The sequence below is a fragment of the Diadema setosum genome, chromosome 7 (genome assembly GCF_964275005.1).
Source record: "Diadema setosum chromosome 7, eeDiaSeto1, whole genome shotgun sequence".
Classification (NCBI taxonomy): domain Eukaryota; kingdom Metazoa; phylum Echinodermata; class Echinoidea; order Diadematoida; family Diadematidae; genus Diadema; species Diadema setosum.
The window spans coordinates 29,983,332-30,006,291 of NC_092691.1; the positions used below are offsets into that span (position 1 = coordinate 29,983,332).

Consider the following 22,960-nt stretch of genomic DNA (forward strand, 5'->3'; position numbering starts at 1 on the left):
ACATTCTACTGTTTAATGATATTCTACCGACGTGATTTTCATGATTTTTAGAATGCAGAGTCAATGCGGAGATATGTGTAGTACAAGTTGCTAGCCCAACAGGAAACTTGTGGAAATTTGTGGTTTAGCGACCTCTTGCGTTAGGATGATGAAGTCCCTTCCGCCATCTTCACGCTATCAGTACACAGTTCTGTGTGTGGGATGAGCAATACAGTACATACGGTATTATGCACGAACTTTTGTTTAGAATCGCCGACATTTCTGTGATATCACACATCCCCGATCCCAGCTTTCGTAGTGTTCGTTCGTAGGCATCACTGGCGACGAAGAGTGAAAAGAAAAGCTGGTGGAACAAATGACTGTGACTGTGATTTAGCGCAGCAGCAAGTGTATTTTTCAAAATGTCGTGCGGAGCATCTCTAAAACGTGAAATTAAACTATTAGAGGCAGTGTTCCCCAAAGAAAATGAAAGGTTTCAACTTTGTACTGCGAACATGGACGAGCTGACGTGCAAGTTTATCGGTTCCAACAACGAAGTCTTCATCATTCATTGTAACTTTACAGTGAGTCAAACGTAGTCGTAGTGCCGTGTATGCTCTTACTTATTTGTGTGTGTGAGTGCTCCAATGACAATGACAATGTGGTCTATTGTGCTCAGTAGCTTTTGTCTCAGGAATATAAAGACGATCCACTATGCCCAAAGCCTTCTCCAAGCAAGTTGAGCAGGCCCACATGTTGAAAAGGACTAGAAAAGGCATAGTGTCTAAAACCTAGTTGTAGTAGTAGAGGTCAAGTTGCTTGACCAGCTCCATGCATATTTCTTACCCTATGCACTGAGAAATCTAATGTTAACCAACCACTGTCTTTTCTTTAGACACTGTTCCTAACATAACAATGTTACCCTCCCAATAACTACACGCAGCCGCTGTCGCGAAGCGACAGCGCTGCACGTGTACTCCTTCGCAGACGTTGTCATTTTTCAGTGGTGGTTGTGCGACTCCTTCATGAATATCTTTTTGAATCGTGGAAAACTAAAATATAAGGAATCCCCGTAATCTATGATAATCATCCAATAATCGGTATGCGTATCTTTTTTTAATTACATCAAAAACCTACCGAAATCCGTCCTTAAAATCAGGTCTGTGAGCGTCCGTATTGCTTCACTCCTCATCTTCTGCGTGTTATTGAATGGCAATCACTCTCCTATGCTACAACGTAGGTAGTCGGAGGTAGTCGGAGTGACGTCATATCATGAGAGCAGCACGCGCGGAAATACATGGTAGAAGACGACAAGCTTTACGTAACACACGAAACGCACGGGCGTACGTAAAATGCTAACACGGTATCTCGGGTTGAGCGTTCGTGGCTGTTCGTTAATTTTGTGAATCATCGCACAATCTACTCAGAAAAATTCAACAATAAGGTTTGGATACCAACAAAACACCAAATTCAACTCAGCCATCAGCAACATACGATATAGGTGGGTGGTATTACTGTTAAAATCAAACAAAATAAAAGACATTTTTGTGGTCTTGCCGTCAAAAGCGACAGTCGTTTACGTACGTTTAAACACTAGTACATGTCAGACTGTTGTGCTGTGCACAGCGGTCTGGTCAGGCTACCCTCCCAATAGCCCGACCAGACCCCGTGCGCTAAGCTAGCATGGGGTTAGCCCGACCAGACGCTGTTAATACGCTATGCGAATACAGCGTCTGACCAGCGAGCGGGCACCTTCAAAGTGGGGAACCACAACACAACTACAAAACTTATGAAAATTTATACGTTCTTTATAGGTCTAAACAATGTACACGTTACCAAACGTTACTCACCTTACTTGCATGCTTGTATTACAGAAGGTTCGTAAGTCCATTGAGAGCCCTCGTGATAAGTCAGTGGAACCAAAAAATGATACTTTCTGGTGGATTCCCTAACACCGTCGGGGTTCATCGTTGCAGAATTCAAAATGGCGCCTTGAACTCTGCGGAAATCTTTTGCGTGCGTGCGATGCGCTGCTTGAGTGTTGGTGTAGCAGCACAGCGCGACCTTTTGAAAGGGCATTCAGATCATGTGACCTCCCGTATATTGGAAATGGCCTGGCGTGAAAGACGATGTACCGTTCGTGAACAGTTCACACATGGTGCATATAACCATCAATTTAGGTAAGTTATTAAATCTAAATTTCAATATTCATAGCATAAATATGAAGTCTCATTATCATTTTGTTCGTCAGATGAGTTTGAAGTGGCAAAAAAATGAGCTAAAGTATCAAAATTCAATCCAATCGCATGCGATCGTTGGACCCTCTTCGTGTTTGGAGCTTCGCTGGTACAGCCCTGTCGCGCTACGTATGTACAGCGGCGACTGGGCTGTGTATAGTTAGCACGGGGTCTGACGGTGTGTGATACACATATCTACGGAACCCCATACACATATCTACGGAACCCCATACACATATCTACTAAACCCCTCGAACACGGCCACACAACAACAAAACTATTGAAAATTTCTACATTCTTTTCACAAATTTTACGAATCACTCACGTGAATTGAGATACTTGGACTATGAGCATGGTATTTCAGTCCATAACCCCATGCCATAGTGAGCCCTCACGCAACATACACTGAGCAAAAAGTCCAATCTTAACCCGGAATGCTGTGATCATCGCGGGGCCATTCAAAATAAACCTTTCCCAGCTTTGAACGATGCAAATTGCGCTGCTAGAGTTTGTACGCCCGCGAAGTCGACAGCGCCCTCTTTGCCCAGTGCTGCGCCGACATCATTTCTGCAATTTCTACGATTTCTGCGGCGTAAGGTGCAATTTTTGGTAAGTTATGAAATGAGTATATCAATATCAATAGCTGAAAACGGTAGCTAAATAGATAAAGTTTTCACCTTATGTAGTCTTAGTAACAAAATTGGTGCAGTAAATTCAAAATCGCGTCGGCGCCCCGGAATACAGAGATTACGGAGTGTCCACACCGTACAGCCCTGTCGCGACTTACACTTGTGTACAGCGACAGGGCTGTGTATGGTTACCCTCCCAACTGCTATTAGTATAGAACTAAGTGAAATAGATCTACTCTTTGGTTACTGTCTCTACGTTAAACATAACCCTAAGTTAGCGGGATCTAACATTTGATGCATCACGCGTTACCCGGGGTTACCATAGTACCCCGGGGTATGACGTTGTGTAGCGCCACCTCACGTCCACTCGAGGACAGCCGCAGAGAAATGCATGCACTGTGTGTGCGTCTACACTCATTCCCATGCCACTGCATGTGATATACTTGGGTGACCTGCACCTTGTCATAGTTAATGTTTGTGCATATTTGAATCACATTTCGTCACTGAAATTCTGTGAAATCCCACTCACATACAGGAAAAATGCTGAAGATTCCAATGGAATCGCAAGTTCACTGATCGATATCGAAAATTTGCCGCTATCGTCGTCAAACGCAAATGATGCGGAATGTTCGTGCGCCAAGGAAGGGGCCTGCAACTCGTCACCCGCGCTCCCATAGACAAAGCACATAAAAGACGTGTGAGGGTGAGCGTGATGCTCCCATAGACATGTATGGTAGCCCTACTACATGTACATATCGACCACCCTTTTTGAAACCGACCGCGTATACATTGGCACACAGAGCGCTTAGTACGCACTTCACTGCGCGCAGAGCACATAAAAATGGATTGGCTTTGACCGTTGATGAGGATGGTGTGGGAAAACGCGAAAATTCACTGTTCATTAATGGTTTTCATCAAGGACAAAATTTTGAATGGATATTTTCACCGAATCGTAATGTAATGTCTATGGAAGTTTCTAAAAAGCTTCGTACAACACGGTGTTCAATACAACTCGGTTTGCGTGCATTGTCAATGCAAAAACAGCGGTCGATCTCAATAAGGAGCTTTACCGCGGGGAGTTGAAACGAGGCCACGCAAGTTCGACGGCGATATTTTTGTACTGAAACTTCGAATCAAAAAAGGGAACAACGGCATTTGATAGTGCTGGATTTTCTCAATCACCGTAGGTCTGGTTTTTTACGTGAATTTCAGTGTTAAATATTCTTATCAAGCAAATAAACATTAGGTGATCGATGAGTAGTAGGTCCAACCATACACGTAAAAGATGCGTGCGGGTGACCATGATGATACTTATAACACATGTTCCTCATATAATTTTCAGATTTTCATGAAAAACTTCGGTTTTCACCACAATTTGCTTGGTTGTGGTAGCCCTGTCAAGTTTCAAGCATACTGAACACAGTCCCGGGCATAATGTTTTGTTTAGCATGCTTGTAACAATTTTAAGCGGGGTGACGGTATTCGGGCCCCTGACGAGGTGCGGGCACCTCACTATACTATGCATGCATGGTACATGTATGCTGTGCTGGCAATATAGCGTGTGCTTCAGTACAGTGCAGTGCATTGCAGTGGCTACCGCACGCTACAACTGTAGCTCTAGCACCAAAATAATTTCCCACTTTTTGGCACCCAGGATGCAACCTTTAAAAAAATAATAATAATTCAACAAAATGGCTTATTTTTATTTGGTACCCCGGGATACCATTTATGTCATCATTTACTACAAGTAGACAGGAAGTGTCTAGAAGACATTACACACAATATGGTTCATGACTGACTGTGGACAAGGTAGGCCAGCGATGGATGGAGAACTTTCTACTGGAAATTTAAATTTTACCGGGCACGGATTGCGTACTGTTGTCGAGGAATTGCTAGAATGGGTCCCAACAACGTTACATGAAACTCCAAAGGCTAAAGGTAGACTGTACTGAACATGAAGGATGAGAAGAAGAAGGGCAAAGCTAAGTGGACATCAGCTACAATTACAAAGAGTACAGGCTGTAGGCCCCTTATTAACAAATTATTATTTGTATCATTAACAAATGATTAATTCATATCAGAGCCCAACACCATACCCAAACTAGAGTGTAGACCAACCTCGTTACTGCTCGTTCGTTGTGGGCATTTTATAAACAAATGGTTTCAGATACAAGATCGTGCCAGGACTGATGGAGATGCCATGTCCTTTCCATAGACAATCAAAGACTAATGTTATAATCCATGACCAACCTCTGTGCTTTATTTTAACTACAATTATTAGTAAGAACAAGGGTTTGGAACTTTGTTGTAGAATTTAGAATTGATGAAGTTTAATGAGCCCAGTGTTCATTCTGATACACCTCCATTCTAAACTCCTTCAAATAATATTTTTTGAGGATTATTCTACCAAATATATTACTTCATGTGTCAGGATGAAACTAAAACTATTTTTACTGCTTTGACCCAATTTTTTATTTTTTTTATTTATTTATTTATTTTTTATTATTTTTTTTTTTCCTGGTCATGTTGGAACAGTAAATTTGGCAATTCCTAAAAAGTTACTGGCCCACCAGTGGGAGTTCTGGATCCGGCAGTATATGTTTATTTGAACAGTAGTCTGGGCTGGATGTAGATCCATGAACCAGCTAAGAACACTGTACACGTAGGCATTTGTTTCAAATATTTTGCGCATTGCATGTGGCATTACCTACAACTGTACATACATTGTATAGTTATTTGTGATATCATAATGTTGTGCATCAAACAATACATGTTAAATACATGGGAGAAAATCAAGTTGTTGTGGGTCCAAGGCAAACTTAATAAACTCATAGGATATACTGCATTGATCTACTCCTGCATCACTGTTTGTGTAAGTAACACCATACCCACCCCATGCATGAGAATTTTTGCTGTTTGTCTTGGTTGTCAAAAAGGTATTAACAGTGTATCTGCAAAGTGTATCATCTCATATGGTATAAACTCTTTCATAGTTTGTTTTTTGAATTTTAAAAGAGTCTTAATTTAAATGATTTTGCTGAATATAAATTATTTTTCAGGTGTCAGCCCCTCATCCTATCATGTTGCAAGAATCTCATTCATAGTAACATGTACATTGTATTATTTGAAGGCTAGAACAAAGAAATACAGTCTTTGTGATTTTATGAATGTCCTTTTCTGAGAATGTCTTGAATATTCTTTCTGACACAATTTTACATCAAGGTATCTGCATGAAATTCAAAAATAGGTTGTATGCACTAGAATCAGATCATAACTCATGACCTAAAAAGGGTAGCAAGTATATAGTTTTGGTTTAGACCTAACTTCAGGTTTCTGTCATTTTTCATTGAGATGTTAAGTAACCTCTTATAAAATATGAAAGAGCATGTAATTTCAAGAGGAATTCAGCATTTATTTGATGAAAATCTGTTTTGAAATGGCTGGGATATCCAAAAAGAGCGATCTTCATGAAAGTTGGGACCCACCTTTTTTATGGTTGCTTTGTTTTACTTTGTTTTTGGATGTTTCGGCCATTCCAAAACTTATTTCCATCAAATAAACTTTGAAGTCCTCTTAGAATGGCATGTTCCATGCTATTTTATAAGTGGTTTCTTGGTATCTCACAAAAAGTTAAAAGCCTAATCCTCATCTCCACCATTACCATACCATCCCTGTAAATGTATTTTTTTTTTTTTTTATGTGCTATTCAAAGAAATAGGTATTGAAACTTAATCCATTGAGGACAAGTCCCAAATATACTGGGGCAGAGGTCTATGGGAAATGCGTGTTGTAGCAAAATCAGTCCATCCTCAACGGGTTAAAGAGATATTAAAGGACAAGTTCACCTTCATAAACTTAAGGATTGAGAGAATGCAGCAATATTAATAGAACACATCATTGAAAGTTTGAGGAAAATTGCACAATTGATGCAAAAGTTATGAATTTTTAAAATTTTTGTGTTGGAACCGCTGGATGAGGAGACTACATGTACTAAGGCTTGTGTTGTCATAAATGAGTACAACAGTATAAAGAAAATGTAAAGAAAATTCAACATATTTCCACTTTTTTCGCATAATAAAAGAGCACTTGACTTGCCTCTTTCTAAAGGCAATGGGAATAATATTACCCATAACATGTCAGTAACGAGTCAACGGAATGTGTACTTTTTTCAAAAGATGAAATTTTGTGAAATTCTCTTTATATTTTCATTATATTGTTGTACGCATGTGACATCATACACTGCAGTAGTCTTCTCATCCAGCGGTGACTGCACAAAAACTTCAAAAATTCATAACTTTTGAACGGATTGTCCGATTTTCCTCAAACTTTCAATGATGTGTTCTACTAATATTGCTACATTCTTTCAATCCTTATGTTAATGAAGGTGAACTTGTCCTTTAATGCCCATCTTTGGTTAGCATGGCATCAGAGCTGTATTATGATAGAGCAATACTAAAATACATTAGTGTGTATAGCATATTAACTGTTTGCCCTATTTCAGAAATCTGCCAATACCTCAAAGAGTGATTCTAACTTGAAATCCTGTGGTTAATCTGAAGTCCTGTGGCATTACTTCTGCAGTACTTTTATTAGTTCAGAATTACTCAGCACAATTGTAAATGCAGGTTTCTCGACCGCTGTATTTGCTGTGTGTAGTATAGCTGCCATGATATTCTAGTATTTGAAAAGCTTTGCTATTTTTATTTCATTGGAGTGATCTGAAACCATTGAATTACACAGTTCTTTATTGTTAGTGGGTTAAGTTTTATATTGAGTAAATTGTCCATGTGTTGGCATGATAATATCGTAAAAACAAAACTGAAACAAAACTTTATCAAACTTGTTATTTGTTTTCTCATTATCAACACTGGAGAAAGAGCAAATTGCTCAAAATTTTGTGTGCTGAAATAAACTGTTGGTGAATACAGCATGAACTTCGTTTCAGTTTTGTTTTTTGATGATCCAATACCTATACATACAATTTGTATTAATGAAAGTGAACTAAATTGTCGCAGACTTTTAATTTTTCAACCAAAATTAGTGCTCAAATTTGACTCAGATGGACAAATGACCCTCTCTCTTTCAAATCAGATCAGTACTTCCACATTTAGACTTAACAGGTTTATTTTGATGTAGTAAAAAAGAAAAATATTACAAACCAATACCTGTTTAGTAAATCATGTCACAGTGACTAAAACTGTCCGGCTCTGAAGCAGATAGATTGAAATTATTGTGAAGGGATATGGAAAGCTTGATGACAGCATGTCGTGTTAGAGGGCCTTCAAAGTGTGTGCTTAAAGATTTTGCAGAATGTGCTGTATTTCAGGCACAGATATACAGTACATGTGTAGTATTGCTCAGATGTTTTTTCAATCTCAGACTAAATGAATGATACATTGTATGCCGGATGAAAACAAAAACAAACAATTTGACCAAAAATGTTCAAAAGCTATGTCATTCATTTGTTTATAAAGGAGACATTAAGATTAAATTTTCATTGATGCTTGAAAACTGAGAATCCACTTTCTTCATTTCCCCATTCCAGGATTCCTACCCTTCATCTCCACCCGTCTGGTTCTCCGAAGCTGACGATGCAGTCATCTCCACAGTCATTGAGCAGCTTGCGGATGTAACGGGATCAGACTCATTGGTAAATTCACTTCTGATGTCACTTTCACCTCCAGTAGGTGTTTCATTCGGAGCAGCTGAAGTAATTGGGATTTGAAATGTTTATGGGGCATGTAATTGAGTGCATACAGTACATGTTTATCATTGTTTGTTTCAATTGGAATGCACAGTATGTAAGAATAATGTGCAGAATCTTCATGGGCGTTTGGTCATCATCTTGAAACTTATTAAACGGGGCAGTTTCCTCGTTTATATTGTTGGTCAACCATACAGCATACATATGATTCTGTAAATGCTTCTGTAAGGAGCATAACTGAACTGGCATAATTATTGATTTGATTGGGTTGGGGGGGGGGGGAGGGAGAAAAAGTATTTGAAATGTCCATTATCAAATATGGCTGTCATATGAAACTTTAGAGGAAAATTATTAAACTGATTCTATCAACTTCCCTTTCCTTGTTGGATACAACGTATGATGTCACTTACTATGGTATTATTTTTTCCCCTGCATCTTGTTTTATAGCTTTTGAGACACGTGAAGCACTTAGTGTGTGAACTCTGCAAACTCCATGATGTAAATCTACCGTCAACTCTGCCCAAGCTGGAACAGCATTTACCACCAGAGGTAGGTAGAAATGCAACTTTGCTGCATGTTCCTTGCATACACATCATACATGTACAATTGTAAGTAATGATTTCTGCGGAATCTCTCTGTGGGAGCATTTGTAGCCATTCACGAATTTTTACAGCAATTTTGTGTAATCTCTCTTGTGCACCTGCAGGGGGCATTTCATGAAGCATTTTGTCTGACAAAGTTGTTAGACCAATTTGCTCTAAGCCAATCAGATGCAAGGATTTCAGTAGCTTTTAACAGTTTGTCAGAAAAATATCCGACCAAAATGCTGATCCATTTGTGGTAGTGATCAACATTACCGCTCAGTTTTTGATACTTCTTAACCTAATGGGTGCCAGTTAATGTCTTGTGATTGTCTAGCCGTCCGTCCGTAGGTCCAAGATCTCATTAATCATTGCTACTTGTAGTGATCGCTTATAGAGGCAAACACATATGCCAGATTGTGCGTTTCATTTGCACTGCCCAGTCATATTGGAACATCACTTTATGTAGCAAAAAAAGCTGCTGAAAACTGCTTATCCAATAAGGGCGAGCCAATGGAGTAAAATGGAGTCAAAAGGGGCCTGAGCTTTCGATCCTAGCAGAATCTTCGTCAGAGGCAAAATGACAAACATGCAGGGAAAGCAATCACATATAAGGACTTTACATAACAAGAACAGACAGGGACAAGCTGGGTACACAGAACAAAGAAACAAAGGAGAGGGAGGTCATGGGCAAGGAGCCCAACAGGTAAAAGGAGGGGGATTAAAGCAGGAGGGTGGACAGACAATAGGCAGAGGAGAGGGGACAGACAAAAGGCAGAGGGGGTCAGTGATGATCATGAGGATCAAGGAGGCAACCAATGAAGGAAAAGGATGAATAGGGAGGCAACATCAAAGAAGATAGGGAACACCAGAGGGATAAAGAAAGGGAAAGAGTGAAAAAAGCAACAGCAAGAGGAAGGGAGGGGGGGGGGGGGGGGCTGAGCAAACAGTGAGCTTTCAGGGCTCACTGTTTGCTCAGCCCCCCCCCCCCCCCCCTCCCTTCCTCTTGCTGTTGCTTTTTTCACTCTTTCCCTTTCTTTATCCCTCTGGTGTTCCCTATCTTCTTTGATGTTGCCTCCCTATTCATCCTTTTCCTTCATTGGTTGCCTCCTTGATCCTCATGATCATCACTGACCCCCTCTGCCTTTTGTCTGTCCCCTCTCCTCTGCCTATTGTCTGTCCACCCTCCTGCTTTAATCCCCCTCCTTTTACCTGTTGGGCTCCTTGCCCATGACCTCCCTCTCCTTTGTTTCTTTGTTCTGTGTACCCAGCTTGTCCCTGTCTGTTCTTGTTATGTAAAGTCCTTATATGTGATTGCTTTCCCTGCATGTTTGTCATTTTGCCTCTGACGAAGATTCTGCTAGGATCGAAAGCTCAGGCCCCTTTTGAACATCACTTTAAATACACCTTTATATCTCCTGCTAACTGCTTCAACTCTGACAGAGCCACGATGAAGAAATGCTAAGTGCAGACGAGGACGACGCAGTGGAGGACGAGGATGATGACGAGAACCACGAGGTAGATGACTGCCTAGATCATTATGAGATGGAGGAAGAGCCCAGGTGAGGATATTATCATACATTTCTCTTCTATCTCTTTCTCTTTTTTCTCTATATCTTCCATAGTAATGACCTGACATATAAATCAGAAACTGACCTAGAGAAATATGTCATCAGGTCTGTACAGGATGGCGATTTATATTATCTGACTTTCAAATGAGATTAACTCTGTACTACCCGATTCACTTAGAGGACAAGTTCACCTTCATTAACATAAGGATTGAGAGAATGTAGCAATATTAGTAGAACACATCATTGAAAGTTTGAGGAAAATCGGACAATCCGTTCAAAAGTTATGCATTTTTGAAGTTTTTGTGCAGTCACCGCTGGATGAGAAGACTACTGCAGTGTATAATGTCACATGCGTACAACAATAAAGGAAAATATAAAGAGAATTTCACAAAATTTCATCTTTTGAAAAAAGTACACATTCCCTTGACTCGTTACAGACATATGTTATTATGTTATTATTCCCATTGCCTTAAGAAAGAGGCAAGTCGAGTGCTCTTTTATTATGCGAAAAAAGTGAAAACATGTTCAATTTTCTTTACATTTTCTTTATACTGTTGTACTCATATGACATCAAGAGCCTTAGTAGTCTCCTCATCCAGCGGTTCCAACACAAAAGTTTTTAAAATTCATAACTTTTGCATCGATTGACCAATTTTCCTCAAACTTTCACTGATGTGTTCTACTAATATTGCTGCATTCTCTCAATCCATATGTTAATGAAGGTGAACTTGTCCTTTAATTGAATGACAGTAACAGTAAATTATGACATTTGAGATTTAATTAGAGATGAATTTTGTTATGAGTCAATCACTATTAAAAGCCAAACTTGGTAATTATAATGTGAGAAAACATTAGAAGTTAAGATTTTAGATGTGCAATGATCCATGATGTTTGCAGTTTCGATTCTATCATTTTCTATTGTGAAATATTATCAAATACATGGTACCTTACCTATACTTATATTTTGTTTATGTTGACTTGTCTTCAGTGGAATCTGTAAAACACTATGAAATGAGACTACACCGTAGGTCGTTGTTATGAATTATTCCAAATTATGTTTTTCCTCTCCAAACTGCTGGGAAACTAAGTAAAAATCATTGCAAGCAGCATTTATAGGCATAAAACAAAATAGGTATACAATGCCTCAAAAAACTTGGAAACCTCCCACTTTCGAGTTTTAAATTGTCCTTAGTCATCTTCCACAGTGGAAGTTTCTGTGAGATGTACATACAGTGTTTAATTCTTATGTAACCCTCACATAATAGAGGAAGAATAGTCCTAGGTGTAAACAAAGACAAGAAAAAAGGTGCTTAATATCTTGTTTGTCTTTGCCATCTGTGAACAGGTTTGCTCTTTTCATGCACAGTTTGGACAAATTGTAAGCAATATCAAGTAGTTGTGTGTCTACATACTTAAGTTGCAGACTGTGAGTTCCCCTAACAGTCCCTTTTCTCTTTTCACTCTGCCCCCCCCCCCCCACCTCCAGCAAAATGGAAAAAGACAATGACGAGAAGGAGATTGACGCTGAGAATTACGCTGTCTTAGCAAGACTCAAGTCAAATCAAAGGAAAGACTATCTCAAGGTGAGCTCACTCTTCATCGTCACAGTGTCACCTTCATTTTGCCCATGGCCTTGTCTAGTCATGAAAGGGTGAATGGAAGATATTGTGTAACATCATGCAATGACCCCATTGCCGCCCTCATTTAGCCTGAATGGGCTTGATTAGCTTATGTCAGGACATGTAATCAGACTTTCTTGTTTGTTAAAGGCTTCCTGTGTCCGGCATCCATCCTACAAGAGATGTGATTTGGCTTAGTTGGTAGTGCGTCTGCCTCCAGATCCAAAGGACCTGGGTTCTATTCCCGAGTACAGCTGAGCAATGTTGTGTGTAATCATCCCGTCCTCTCAAGTAAGAGGCAAAAACACACTGTCCCTCTGATAGGACACGAAAATGTAGGTCCCGTGTGTGAGATATTCATGACTCCAGCACATAAAAGAACCCACTTCATTCGTTCATTGCAAAGAGCAGGGTGCAAATCCGGTGAGGTGGTTCACCTACCATTTGATATACAGTTACGATTATCTCATTTTAATAAAAAAAAAAGATATCATAACATCTGAGAAATGTTGATGGTGCAGATGCAAATTGCGACTGCTGCTGCACCATGGCTACATTCTTTTGCATGACTGAAGTGACCGCAAAAGACTTTTTGATGTGCCCCCAGCTGTCATGTTGCAATGGATGCTGCTTCATGGACCAGGAAGCAAGAGGAACCATCTCTTGACCCTTTCTGTGCCAGGGGATTTGGACAGTAAGCAAATAATCAACGTTGGTGAAGGTGATGGGACAAACTATCACTTCCGAGGCGATCTGGATGTAGCTATCTTTCCGAAGCGCAGCTGAGGAAAGATAGCGTACACATTCAGATCGCCTAGGAAGTGATGAGTTTGTCTCATTGCCTGAAACTAAAAGTTGTGTATTTGCTTTATATTCCACATGTAGAGTTCTAGATATTTCCATTTTATTCCACATCTGAAACCATTTTAGCTGTCTTTAGGTATCCTCAGGGCTTAGGCTAGGCTACGTTGTTTACTTTAGACGTATGCGCGTAGATGACAAAACAACGAATTTGCTCCGCGCCCCGCGAGTGGCACCAAAATGAAAGTGCGTTGCACTGTGGTCTTATCACTTGACCCAGGTCAAATGATAGGCCACAGTGCAACACACTTTTATTTTGCTCGTACTCAAAATGCACGCGTTAGGACTGTGTGGACTGAGAGATCAGCGAAACAAGATGACTATCGTCATAGAGTGTAACAAACTTTTCTTCCCTGGTGATGTGATGGGCAAAACTACCCTTTATCATGTGATCAGCTCTTGACCAATCCTATAGCAAGATTCTTAGTATGTGGAATATAATGTGCACTATGCTATGGGTTTTTTCTGTCCCTGTCAGCACTCAAAGCACATGATCAAGGGTTAATTGTTCTTTTATGGTCAGCAAGCAGACACACTGCAGTCCACATATCTGTGGTGCAGGTCTCCATGCACTTCCTGAAGGCCTCTAGCATTTGCATCTGCCCTACCTTGGCAAGAGATTCTCTGTCAGTCATATCTGTTCACTAATTGTTGTGAAGCCATACAAATGTGCATGACAGCACAGTACTCAGATGAAAAAGTTGCAGCAGTACAGTAGGTCTTTGCGCAAACAGGAAGAGGCATTTTAATGAGGACTACATGTAGATTGAAGTGACGATAACATAGAGTAATGTACATGTATACTGATACCGGTGTACTTATTGAATCCATGTACACACACGCTCAGTAATGTCTGATCCATAACATCATTGAGATGGATCTATGCACCAGCAAGCAAGCTGGGGTCTGCTTTCATTTGAAAGTTATAATGTGTCTTACTTTCAAGGTAGATGTCATACTCACATAATGTCACAGACAAATGAAAGGAAATGTCATCAAATCATCTACAATGAAGTCTTACGGGCATGGGCATTTGAATATTTATGTGTGGTTAGCAGGTGACTACCAGTATATTGCCTCGTGCAGTGTAGTTTACAGATGCATTGTTTTACAGAGGAAGAAAATGAAGAAGACCAAAAATGCATTCCCTCACATTTTTATTTGTTTATTTTATTTATTTTTTTTTTTTGTGGAGGAGGTGGGCTCCTCTTTCTTCATTGATGTGAGTATAAGAGCAAACAAAGTGTACCTGGTGCATCGCCGGCAAATGCGTTTCTGAGACAGAAACAGTGATATTTCGTGGACAAAACACCCATGGAGGACTTAAACAGGGCACATATATGTGATCTTCTGACTTTCACATAACCGCAATGAAACAGTTGTTTTCTAATGCCTGAATAGGTTGACATATGATAGAAGATGTAGAGTTTAAAGAATGGTATTGTATTCACGACATCGTCATTCTGTTTTTAAGTATACTGTTAAGTTTTGTAGGTTGTACAGTATGTCATTCACTGTCAATCATGTTTCATGTGATGACCGTCCACAGGGTTCCGTCTCAGGGTCGGTAGGGGCAACTGACAGACTAATGAAGGAGCTAAGAGACATTTACCGATCGGACAGCTTCAAGAAGAAAAAGATGTATGCTGTGGAACTTGTGAATGACAGTCTATACGACTGGAATGTCAAGATTTTCACGTGAGTACATGTATATACGTAATGACTTGCCGCTTATGTCAGCAGGGCAAGTTTTGAGTGCTGTATCAATTTTGACTGTTTTGCCCACAGAAGGTAGAGGTGAGAAAGAGGGATCCAAATGTCCATTACCTGTCTTCTCTCTGTCATCCATCACACACAAGTTACAGTTTACCTGCAAGACTCTCAAGTTGCTCCAAGTGATCTGAACTTGAGTCATAGATACATGTGGGGTGTCTTAATATATTGATGCTGTCCAAAATTTCATACTAGGGTCAGAAGTCATAGGTCATGCATATCACAGGATGTACAATAAACTGCTAATAACTTTTCATTTTCTTCACTGCATTTGAAATATGCTGTATTCATCCATTTCATTTCACTATTTCTGCCATATTTCATTTAACCATATTTTGATAATAAGCCAGAATTTAGAATGGACTTGATATAGACTGTCAGTGTAAAGTGAGGTTCGCACTGGATGTGGACACAGCACTTTTATTTACTCACTCAAGAAAAATGTGACTCTTGATTTGTTCCATTTTGTGTTGCCATTTTTTTTTTGTAACTTTCACTTCAACATTCCTGCTAGATTATATTTCTTTTTAATTTTGTTAATATATTCTGTTAATATGACCAGCACTGACATTTTTTCACCTATGTTTTGCATCCAAAGGAATTCCTGTATCCTGTCTTCTGCATAATGTTATTGAAGATAAGTGAGGTGTTCGTGTAACTCAATTATTTTTCTTCTTCTTTTTTTTTTTCAACAGAGTTGACTCTGACAGCCCACTCCATGCAGATCTAATTCAACTGAAAGAGAAGGAAGGCAAGGATCATATACTCCTCAATATGACCTTTAAGGTAGGTTGATGAGTTTAACATGGGACCAGACTTTCTGAATTGATTTTAACTATCGGCCAGGGGTCAGCTATGGTGCATGACTTGCATGAACCTGTGCCAGGCAGCCAGCCAGCCCACAGTGGTTTCCATTGCTTTAAATTGCACATCAAGACTGGGCACTAATAACTAGATCAATACACTTAAAGTGGTGTTAGTGCTGTATCTTGTTATGATTAATGTGTTTACCAATGAATCAGTTTATTCTTGTTTATTTGTTCTGGCAGTTTTGTTTTGTTTTGTTTTGTTTTTTGCTTGTTTACACACTGATTTGTTCAAAATGCTGTTTATTTATTTATTAATTCATTCTTTGGGTGAAATGCAATTATTGAATAAATTGTTTGCTAAGCCAGATCCTGTCAGCTGGTTTCAGTCACCCAAAGAATGGCAGTAGGTGCTTATCACTCAAGCATAACTCAACTCCAGAAAGATCCAGCTGAAGCAAGTGGCATTGACTTATTGACTATAGCTAGATTGCTGGCATCAGAGTGCTCAACCAGATTCTAATTTACATGAATGGTGTATGATACCTGTGCACTTTATGCCTCTTACACAATTAAGCTGGAAGCATTTTAGCTCATTGTTTTTGTCTGTCTGTCTGTCTGTTTGTTTGTCTCTCTTTCTGTTCTCTTGTGGGATTTATGTCAAAATTCAGAATGAGCACCCATCTCAATATCGTAATGTCACTGAACCCTAGGGATCTTTCTATGAAAGGGAGTATGAGTATATCTCATGGGTCACATGATATGTGCAAATTAGCATACACAAACCTAAACACGCACATACCTGCTCTTTTTATTTGCCGTTTCACTGAATCCAAAAGTTTCTGAACTGGCTACACATCTGTTACAAGGCAACAAAGACGTGAAGTGCCGAGAGGATTTGTGAAACTTATAATGTACTTTTTAGACTGATGCTGCTTATGATAAGTAAGACTTTGATACAGAACCAAAGGATTGTCTCTTGTTTGTTTGTTGCATTTCCATCTGAGAAGATGGCTGGATAGCCCATATTCAGCTGCAATAGCTAGTCATCCATGGGGTCCAGTTGGATGTGATTGATTATATCTCTTCAGTCTGCAAAACCATCCAAATAAACACAGTAACATGGTGAAGAGTTCATCACCAGGTAATAAGGCAAGAATACGGATGAATATGAAGAGTTTGCACGCAAAAACTGATATATGCCACTTTCAATTTTTTTGAACTAGAGGTCATCATCAAAAACTAAAATCTTCTCTATGGTACTGCACTGGTTACATAACAAAAGATATTTTTGATGATATCAAAGTCATCACATGTATTATAATAATTCTCTTAGTTTTTCATTAGATTCAATCTCATATATCTAAAATTGCTAAGAATGGTTATTTCAGTCTTTGCATAAAAGCTTTTCATATCTTCCATTTTTGTCATTAAAGTGGTAATTCTTTGGTGTTTATGTTTCTGAGAAATACATAATCCCTCCCCCCCCCCCCCCCCATGTCCCCACTTTGACTCTTTGTATGCCTGTTTTCTTGGCTGATTACCCTACTGTTTGACATCGCCTGTAACTTCTTGCAGGAGCACTACCCATACGACCCTCCCTTCGTGCGGGTGGTGTGGCCTATCCTGACGGGGGGCTACGTCCTAGGGGGCGGTGCAATCTGCATGGAGCTGCTCACCAAGCAGGGCTGGAGCAGTGCCTACACCATCGAGGCCGTCATACTGCAGATCGCAGCCACACTGGTCAAGGGCAAGGCCAGGATACAGTTTGGTGCGGGCAAGGTGGGTGGAAATTGCCAGGCCCTGTCACTGACGGATGGCCAGTTACTGTAACACCAGAAACAGCAGCAGCATAAAGCCTTCACTAATTGGAGCCAACAGCATTTTTTTGCAGCATGAAATTTTCACAACTCACCTCCTACTTTCAGTGCATTGCATAGCCTAACATATATTTTACTTATGTGAATCATTGGTGCTTACAAAATTCATGAAAGATTGTTCTTATGAAAATTTCTAGTTTTACAATAGCTAACATTATGCCATCTGTGCAAGCACTGCTGTCATGAAAAGAAGAGGAAGCATATATACTGCATTTGGTAATAATAGGTGTGTTATGATGATAGTCATAATGATTCTGATAATAGTGACCATACTCTGATTTTTTTAGCAATTTTTTTTTTTTTTTTTTTTTTCAAAAAGAGAACAAAAGGGTGCCCTATTTTTGGCTCTGTTTTGGCTTGTTTTGCAAGTTGATAAATGGATCATTGCCTAAAGGAAACAAATCTCTTCCTTGGAAAGGAAGTTGTAACCAGCTCACCAGTTGGAGCTATTCCAGGTAGAGGAGAAAAGTTTGGGATTATCTGCCACAACAAAAGATGCACTATGCTGAACAGAGCAACTGGCATTCATACACTTTTCCAGTGAAGGGTATTATTTTGCCCGTTTTTGGATATTTCATTGCCGTTGGATTCTGTTTGATTTAACAACAAGCATATCTGAGGTGCAAGTTTCAAGAGTGATGTGACTGACATCTTGATTTAGAATTCTGTACCAGTATTTGATATTTGGCACTGTCTGAAATGTTATTCCTGAACACTGCCACCTATAGTCAGTTTGTAACCAGTGCATTGTCAATGATATCCAGAATACACAGTAGCCAAGAGGATTCATTGTTTCACATGATCATTTGCAAAAGCCAGTTACAGAAATGATCAAAGAAATTTAACAGTCGTATGAAAACAGTTTGAAGGAAATCTGCTCTAGAGTTAAGAATGCAAATGTGGGAGATAACCCTCTTCATAATAAAAACAATTCAAATTTTAACACATTTTGAATGTGATATTTGCAGGTATATGTATGTATTTCAAGAGATTAAACTATTGGGATTTTGTAACAAATATGAATTAGTTCTTTTTAGCCAAGTCACAGTATTTTGCAGTGACCTATCTGCAAATTTATCGGATTAGCATGGCCACGAGTGAAAGACGTGAGGAGGTATTTCAGCTCGGTGGATAAGACAACAGACTATCAATCAAGAGGTTTGTGGTTCAAGTCCCCAGGCTGCTGGGATTTTGCTCCCTAGGCAAAATACGTTATCCTCATTATTTGATCCTTTGGAGGAGGCTGACAACCCCTCGGTCCTGTGTTCGCTTGCTTACAAACATTCATTCCTTCCGTAGTAGTAGCCATGTGAAACAAATCCTATTACAGTATTTCAAAAAACAGTGACAGAATTGTTTTTTTGTTTGTTTTTTGTTTGTTTTTTTTATAGGGAGAAAAGTTACTCCCCTTACTCTCAATGATTACCTGTGTCATCATTCGCATGTTGACTGCTGACTGTTCTTTTGGTTGAATGTGTCTTTTTTAAAACTTATTTCCAACAGAGTCAATACAGCCTTGTGAGGGCGCAGCAGTCTTTCAGGTCCCTTGTACAAATCCACGAAAAGAACGGTAAGACGAGTCTCTCCTGCCGGATTCTCTCACTCAATTAACTAGATATTCATTTTCGCCATTTTTTTACAATTGGCTCTAGACATACAGCCCATTGCTGACAATCATCTTTGCTGTAAGTCTGAAGGGAATGTCCACTCCATGTTGAAATCAAATTCAGAGATGGCTTAAAACCACACAGATTGAAAGATTTAAGTGAGTTTCATTAAAGTTGGACATGAAGGACAAAGTAATTCAGTTTTTGATTTAGGATGTTTTAAAAAAACAATGACATGGGTCACATCACATACAAAAAAAAATAAATAAAAAATAGACAAGGAAATGATACCATTGCCTCACAGTGCTGCTTCAAGTGATATCCCATAAGTATTGAAATCATTTGTTATTGATATGAATTTGCCTGTAGCAAGCCTCAATTCCCATTAAACAAATAATAATTATTGCTCAGTCATTTCTACTCTACAAAAACCTGGGCCCTGTCTTATAAAACTTGTGATAGGAAATCAATCAGTTACAAATCTCTTGAAAGCTGCAATCAATCGCAACCTGTGATTGATTGATTGCAGTTCTCCATTTTAATTTCAATCATAACTTTATAACTATCCATTTTGCATTCAATCGTAAAGTTGTGATTGATTTGAATCAATCACAAGTCTTTGTAAGACGGGACCCCAGATTGGAATGATATACAATCAACCTCACCTAAGTCGAATCTATTTGGACTGAGGAAATGGCTGTGACTTTGAGAGCATTCGACTTATGAGGGATAAAACTCAATAGAATATAAAGTGAAGAGGACTGGAAAAGACCTTTGACTTATGCAAGGTCGACTTAAGCAAGGCTGACTAATCCATTCTGTATAATTTGATTTGGGAAAGAGAATTTAAGGGCGTTTTACACTTGTAAATTTTTGCTTAGCCCCGGACCAACGGTGGGGCTAAGGGGGGGGGGGGGGGGGGGCCTTAGCCCCACCGTTGGTACGGGACTATCCTTAGCCCACTTTCTGTTTACACTCATTTTTGCCAAAGTGGGCTAGCCCCACCGATAGTACAGTACTATCTGGCCCTGCAAAATAGCAGGGGTTAGCACCGCAATTGCGGTGCCAAGCAAGTTAGTGTAAACAGAACGAAAAAATAATCCTGGGCTAAGCGACGGAGACGAAGTCCGACCCTCACTGACCAATCAGAAACGAGGTAATCAAGTGGTGCCGGTGCGTGCGTGTACGTGTACAGTACACAGCGTAATTATGAATATTCATGTGGTTTGGAAAGTCCGGGGCTAAGAAATACAATTGTAAAAAGGTCAGTTTTTTCCTTAGCCCCGGACAAGAGACAGTACGGGACTAATTGGCGAGTGTAAAAAGCTGAAAAAATTGGTACGGGACTAACGATAGTCCTGGGTCAGAGAAAGTCCGGGGTTAAGAAACACAAGTGTAAAAAGCCCTTTAGTAATTGTTTGGTGGTCAATTGGAGATTAGTGAGGCAGGGGCATCATCGCTAGTCTGCTTTCTCTGTTTTGTTAAAAACAAGTCAAATCATCTATCTGTCTTATTCAGCATCTAATTTTGAAATGAACCTCCAACAGCTCTCTGTGCGAAATCTCTTTTTTTTTGTAAGTCACCGGAAAAATCGAGTGGAATTTCACATGTACGCACATTGTACTTCAAAGTTTTTGTGACATATATCACTTGAATTTACCATTGCTGCTATTCCCTGTCGTTCCAGGTTGGTTTACCCCGCCGAAGGAGGATGGCTAGAGCAGGGGACTCTCTTCAAGGAGCCTCTTCTGTTTTTCTTTGTGTACAGAGTGAACTTTGTCATGCTCAAGACTCTCAACGACACGTTTCGGCTGCCTCGCTGGCGGACTGTTTTACGAGCTAACTGAGTAATAGGAAGAGTAATGAGAAACTAATCACATCAGCCTTGTTTTGCTCATGTTTCATCGTTCCTTTATTTTGTTCCGTGTACTTTTTTTTTCCTTTTCTCATCATCTCGCGTATGGTAATCGTCATGAAAGCATAATCACTGGGAACCCTTTTACTTAGCGTCAAGAATTGTACCGGTGAGGGGTTTACATGGAAGTGCTCTCATCCTCGGAAGCCGCAGCTGGTCAGTCTCGTTAGAAACGGCCCCGAACGGTGCACCAAGAGTGGAGATGCGACCATGACAGCGTGGTTCTCGGACGGACAAGTGTGTTTTGCCATTGAGACGGCATGTAGCAAGGACGGAAGCTGCAACCGTGATTGATATACTTTGTGACGTCAAACTGGAGCTCTTCGTGTGGATTGCGTGCGTGGAGCAAGCGGGTGGAGATTTGGAGCATGCGTGACAGACAGATACATATCCAGCAAGAATCTCTCATACGGTTATATGACAACATACTATATATCATCGTAGTGCCCTGGGATATTTGCAATGGTGGGATGATTAGTGAGTAGAGAAGAAGACAAAAGTGCTTGCTTTGTCTCCCGTAAATGAATTTGACAAGAAGAAAACAAACAAACACACACACACGGGAGAAATAGCGCTGTCTTCCCACTTCAGTTTGGATGTGCGGATGTGCATTGGCAGAGGTTGCTACCACACATGGAAAAAGCAGGTAGCAGCTTGCCTTTGTGCTGTTATGTAAGGCAGCTCGTCGTGTTCCTGTACTTAGTCGCTGCCAAACTACGTAGGCTATCCAGGCAGAATTGAGAGACTGATCCGCTGAGCAATTGTTAACTGAGGTTTAGTTCCATAAGCAACAGCAATGACAGCGTATAGAAATCAAAGCCTTTGCCCTCTGTTGTTTGGTTAGGTTGTATGTTTGTTTGTGCATTTTGTCTGTCTGTCAGTTTCTGCTGTATTCCCTCAGCAGTATGTAGTGTCGACATAATCCTGCGTTTTCATGAGCGTGGTGATGTGCGCCGTAGGAGTGATATTAAGGACATAAATCTCACCAGTTTGCTATGTGCTTATACTTGTTTTGCCTGTTTTTTGTTTTTTGTTTTTTTTTTACGGCAGGCACAGTTGCCATCAAATCTAAGCCTTTTAACACACAGCTGGTATATTCACACGCCATTCTCACCAAAGTCAAGTGTAGCACTCTCAAGGCTAGCACTCTAATTGGACAATTAAAATGTTAAAATATCAAATCTGAACTGCAAGAAAGCCTACACTGCATGATTTGTGTGGTTGAACGCTTGGAGAAAAACATTGCAGTCAGTCCTGTCTGGTCTCGGAAAGTTCAGTGCTGTAATTAAGACCTGACTTTTTTCTGATGGTTGTTGAATTTCGCTTTACGAGCTGCTGCGGTCTGGCTATACATATATCCAGAGGTACTGTGTATAAGAAAGAATATGATGCTAATGATACTCTCGATGTAATCACCACAGTATAATTCTATGGGACCTTGCCTTTTATTTTTTTTTTTTTGGGGGGGGGGGGGTGGGATGGAAGGGGACCATAAATGTTGAGCATAGCTGTGGATATTGCATTAAGTTCAGAATACTGACTCTGGCCTTTCTGTAGCTCCGTTAACTCACATGTCCATATATACCATTATTCTATTCTATTTCTTTGCTCTGTTAACTTTCATGTTTTGACATTGTACATGAATCGTATGTGTTTTGCGGCACATGTATCGTATCTATGAGGGTTACCATAGGGAAAGCCAGATGAGTGATTCCAGTGAGGGCCGTTCAGGTTTTATCTTTTTCCTCAGCTTCAGCACCTCAAAACCAGTAGGATGCCATCTCATTGTGTGTAACTG

At 39.9% G+C, this 22,960-nt stretch overlaps 1 protein-coding gene across 1 annotated transcript; it reads left to right on the forward strand.

The window, feature by feature from the left end:
- The first annotated feature begins 315 nt into the window (after window positions 1-315).
- LOC140230587 (ubiquitin-conjugating enzyme E2 Q1-like) lies at window positions 316-22,173 on the forward strand. Its single transcript, XM_072310730.1, has 10 exons — window positions 316-563; window positions 8,391-8,495; window positions 8,997-9,098; window positions 10,574-10,692; window positions 12,188-12,284; window positions 14,731-14,879; window positions 15,650-15,740; window positions 17,339-17,542; window positions 19,144-19,210; window positions 20,935-22,173. The coding sequence occupies exons 1-10, from the start codon at window positions 402-404 to the stop codon at window positions 20,964-20,966; spliced, it is 1,128 nt and encodes a 375-aa protein (XP_072166831.1). The 5' UTR covers window positions 316-401; the 3' UTR covers window positions 20,967-22,173.
- The last annotated feature ends 787 nt before the right edge of the window (window positions 22,174-22,960 follow it).